Source organism: Mesocricetus auratus, unplaced genomic scaffold (assembly GCF_017639785.1).
Source record: "Mesocricetus auratus isolate SY011 unplaced genomic scaffold, BCM_Maur_2.0 Super-Scaffold_100707, whole genome shotgun sequence".
Taxonomy (NCBI): Eukaryota; Metazoa; Chordata; class Mammalia; order Rodentia; family Cricetidae; genus Mesocricetus; species Mesocricetus auratus.
The window spans coordinates 15,093,922-15,099,013 of NW_024429269.1; the positions used below are offsets into that span (position 1 = coordinate 15,093,922).

Consider the following 5,092-nt stretch of genomic DNA (forward strand, 5'->3'; position numbering starts at 1 on the left):
GTCTCCATCTGTTGCAAAGGGAAGTTTCTTTGAGGATGGGTGAAGACTACACTTGTCTGTGGGTATAGAAACAAATATTTATAGATGAGAGTACAATAAATAATTGGTTATCTAGTGCCAAATGGTTAGCACTGAAAATACATTTAACACACACAAAAGTAATATTATATAGACTGAATAGGTTATAATTTTACATACATGTATATCATATTATAAATATATATATGTCATTATTGAAAAGGAAGTTATGTATCTGAAGTAGAAAGGAAGGGGAATATTTGTAGAGAGGAAATGAAAGGGAGAAATGTTGCAATTATAATCTCAAAACAAGTTCATACTCATTTATTCCTCCCATCAGCTTCTCTGTTAGTTTCAATTTGGATATTTATGTTTCAGGAGGGAGTATATATGGGGAAATGAAAATTAATACTAAAGTACTAAACCTATGAGGCCAAAAGCTTATCTGAGGGTGAAACTGCAAATACTGGAAAGAAACTATGCCAATACAATGAACTAGACAGATGTTCTGTAAGGCATCCTGACATCTTGTGACAGGGAAGGGCCACACCCACCCAGTTAAAGGTTTGTGTAATGGGTACAGGTATGTAGGGAGCACTGTGCATTCATAGCACAGAAATAAGTGCCTGAGTCAGTGATCTGGGAGGAGGAAATTTGCAAAGAGCTGTGACGATCCTTAGGGACTGTCGTGGACGTCAGTCTCCCACTCTGCTTTTTTCCAGAAGGATTGTAAAACAGGATGATGAGGTGTCCTCCAGGACTTTGATAAAACCATTGCATACTGTTCAAAACTGTGGAAAAGTTGCACTGCAGCTCTGCACTCTCTCCCTCCTGAAGAACCAAGGACTCAGGACTCTGCTCCACTTGCTGCCCTTTCACCCCTGATCAGAAACAGAGAAAGAGACACAGATGAGGTCACTGAGCATCCACAGAACCCTGAACACCCCATGTCCTCTGAGAAGGAGGGAGCTCTGCAGGACTCCTGAGCTGCTTCCCCACCCTCCATGTCCTGAGCACAATCCTCTCTGTCCCTGAGTGTGGACAGTCAGACTCACAGCAAAGCTGGGAGCACAGCAGCCCCAGCAGAAAGCACAGCAGCCTCTTCATGGTGCTTGTCTGGATGCTGGAGACAGAAGCAGTAACTAACCCTGGGCTGTGGTGTCAGGATGACTGTTTAAGGTCCCTCCTCCTGCACCAGGCAGCTTCACCCAGGAACCCTGCCAGTCCAGATACTGCAGAGTTCCCTCCCAGCCTTCTGAGCCTGAAGATCCTCCCAACCAGACCTGGCTGAGAGTCTGGATGGAGCACATTATTGGGGGTCATTTGGGGATGACCCTGAAATTATAGGTAGTGTGAATGACCTTTGAGGAAAAGGAGGATTTGTTCCTCCTAAGAAGAAAATGTCTCAACATGTAATTGGAGAACATAAAAAAATTAACAAGTAAATATTCATGCCAGGAGACAGATGTACATTCTGACTAAAGAATCTTTGCTGGCTGGATGTGGTGACACACACATTTAGCCCCAATACTCCAGAGGCAGAGGCTTGTGGATCTCTGTGAATTTGAGGTCAGCCAGTCTACAAAGTGTGTTTCAGGACAGCCAGAGTTGTTACATGGCGAAACTGAAAAGAATCTTTATTAAGTAAGTCTAGAAACATTCTAATCATGCAAAGTAAAAAGCATCTAACTGTCTTTAATGATTTCCTAATCTTGGACCAGATAAAATATGTGTTGCGCCAAATAACATCATCATAAAAATATCTCTCACACTCTAAGAGACTGGAACTTTTGCTGGACCTTAAGGTTCCATAAGAATTAAGGATGCTGGCCTAGAGTGTACTCAGCTTGCTTGTTTAACCTGCCTTTAAGAGAACAGTGTAACAACCAAACTTAGTTGCCTTGGGTTCCACTGTAGTCTAGTTTTACAACCAAAGTTGATGCTTAGCCTTAATTCTAAATTATGTACACTTCCATGCTCCTGACCCAGAGAAATGCATGTGTCATGGAAGTAGTTGCTAGAAACCATAAACATAGGTTGAAGTCAATCTTATAAAATAATATCTGCCATAAATGTTAAAGTTAGCATATAGAGATTGTTTAATAATGTTTGCTTGCTTGCTATCTGGATCACATGGTATCAGTTGGAGTCATTGACTTGACACTTTGTAAAACTCTGTTAAATATTTATGCAAAGTATCCCCATTCCTTTCCCATGTGATGACTTCTGTACTGTCCAATAATTATAGATCAGAGCCCTTTTTTTTGAGACAGACTCATACAACAGATAGATACAGAGAGAATGATGGAAGTCACGGGAAGGAAGAATCAGACAATTCATATCCAGGCTTGGTCTTAAATTAAACCAAAAGGAGTGTTGTTTTAATTTCTTTTGTTTGAGGTGACATTGAAACTTTTTGGGTGCTCTGAGGCTATTATTCATGCAGTCAAACAGATGTAATGTCCATTTTAATAGGCACTCTCATTATAACAAAGGTTTGTGATGAATCTGTTTGTTTAATGTCTGCCTGTGAAGGAAGTGGGTTAGAGAAAGCTAATGTAGGAGCTCTGCATTGAGTGATAGGGATATATGGTGACCTCAGGGAAAAATGCTCTGTGTGTTCATAACAATGGAGGAATGTATTTTAAAGTTTTCTCCATAAATATGACTAGTAACGAGAAGTAAACACACAATCTTTTTGAAAACAACTCACTGCCAACATTAGACCCTCTCAGGCCATCACAGTCTGAAATGGTATTGAAGCACCTAATTTTCCCTAGTTTGAAGAGAATCCTGTAGGATAATTGAGATAGAATTCTGACTCAGGTCAAAATGTTGTCCTTCAGGAATCAGATCTCTCCTTTGTAAAATGAAAAACAAGTTAATGGCAATTAAGATCTATCCCAAAGAATGAAGCACTACCCAAGATTCCATTTTCTCTGTACTGTTGCCTTCACTGAATGTGCCAACTCCTTGAGAGTGTCAGGCTGGGAACCTGGTCTCTTACTCTGAATTCTCAGGTGGTTTGTGTCCAACTCTGCACTTGTGACTCAGGGCAGAGAAGAACCCAACTCCCTCAGTCTTGCTGTCAGCGAATCCTCAGGTGGAAGGGGTTTCCATCCTTTCTGCACTTAGTTTGAGAGCTGGCCATACCAGAGACAGGCTGGCTTCCTGGTGTGAGAGTCAGAGGTGCTGAAAACTAAGAAGAGACACTGGGGGACAACGGATGAGATCAGCAGCTCAGCACCAGAGCAGCTGCTGCAGATGCACAGATGCAGCCATCAGGCTGGGCAACACCTGGCTCTGCATCCTCCTGCAGCATCAGTGCTGTGTGGAAAACTCAGCACTAAGGAGCGTCTCTGTTCAGAGGGAAGCAGCACAGTGTTCCTTCTGTGGATGAGGACCTAAAGCAGAGTGACAGTGAGCAGCAGGGGTACTCGGAGCCGAGGATACACAGCAAGATCACCAAGGTGAGCAGGTAGCAGCTCACTTCTTCCTGGAGATTCTCAGGAAGGGACACAGCCTGAAGAGTGGGAGAGGGGCAGAGGTTGCTCTGATCGTCTCCCCAGCAGCACTGACTGAACTACTATTGTCAGTCTTGGCAAGAGGCCTGTGGTTGGTGTCTGAGATCGTTTCTGTCACTATCTAATATATATTCAGTCAAAACAATTATTTAAATTGTACAGAAATTAGGTTTTGGTGTCTTTGATCTAATCTGCATAAAAGCCCTTTCCTGTTAGATAGCAGTGCCCCCTAGGGGCCCATCAGAAATACAGTTTCACAGTTTCAGCGTGCAGCTTCCTCACTGTCTTTCCTGCCCTTCTAGGATTGACTTTCAAAGTTTCATGGTCAGATACAGAGCAAGACCCATGCTTTCTGAGGCATGAAATCTGTGACCTTTACAAAAAGAAGAGCATAAAGTTATGAATGGAAAATGGACATAGACTGTTTTAGTTTGAGACAATTACAACACCTTTTCGTATTTTAAAGGAATCTGTCAGAAAACCACAGTATTCAGAAAGAAGATATTTTCTTACCAAAAATCTAAATGGCATAATCAAAGGGCACCACAAGTGCACTATTTGATGGATGCTGCTAGGAAGAAAGAATACATTTTATTTTTCTCTCTTCAGGGAAGTTGGCAAATGTGTTGTTGTAAGAAGAGCCAGCTAGAGAATACTGAGCCAAAATCAATTATAAAATTGTCTCAAGAAAATAACATGCTGAGCCGGCCGATGGTGGCTCACGCTTTTAATTCCAGCACTTGGGAGGCAGAGGGAAGTAAATATCTCAGTTCGAGGCCATCCTTGACTACAGAGTGGATTCCAGGACAGGCTCCAAGGCTACCAAGAAACTGTATCTTGAAAAAAACAAAATAAAGAAAGAAATAAAGAAAGAGAGAAAAGAAAAGAAAAAGAAAGAAAGAAAAAAGAAAATAACATGCTTAGCTGGCATACTACAGATAATCTTCATTTTGATAAATTCAAAATCAAATTCATCATATGTTTGATTGACAAAAGACATAGTTACTTATGCAATTCTTGCTTTCTTATGAAATATGATCTAATCCCAGGAGTGATACCTCTCATAGTCTAGATTCTCCCAACAGTAGGCTATGCTCTGCATGCACACCATGGGGCAGGCATTGTGAGCATCACCTTCCAGTTTACTACTGAATTTCATGTCCTCATTCTTGAATGTTGCTTTATAGCAAAAATGTACATATTTGTGTCCTATTAATATATATTATCCTAAGTCCTAACAGGTACCATTCTGTGAGGCAATTTTGTGCCAAAGGAAGAACCCAGAGGACAGAATCCTCTGTAGACAGATCAGAGTGCACAGTGTGGCAGCAGTGAGCAGTTGAGAACAGATGAGAATGTTGGAAGCAGTCAGGAAGGGTGATATAGATTACAACACGGGAAACTGTCTGGAAATAAACCATGGCTTTGAGTTAAGGAAGCAGGCAGGAAAACAGTCACTATGTAAAATAGTTGTAGCCCAAGACTGTGAAATCTTTTTTAATAATAATTTTTTTATTTAACTTTTTACACATGTTACTCTCAGTTCCCTC

At 41.2% G+C, this 5,092-nt stretch overlaps 1 gene segment (V, D, J or C); it reads right to left on the reverse strand.

The window, feature by feature from the left end:
- Window positions 1-409: 409 nt before the first annotated feature.
- LOC121137823 lies at window positions 410-1,158 on the reverse strand. The segment is given in 2 exon segments: window positions 410-899; window positions 1,074-1,158. Coding segments are annotated over 2 exon segments (375 nt in total).
- Between the last annotated feature and the right edge of the window lie 3,934 nt (window positions 1,159-5,092).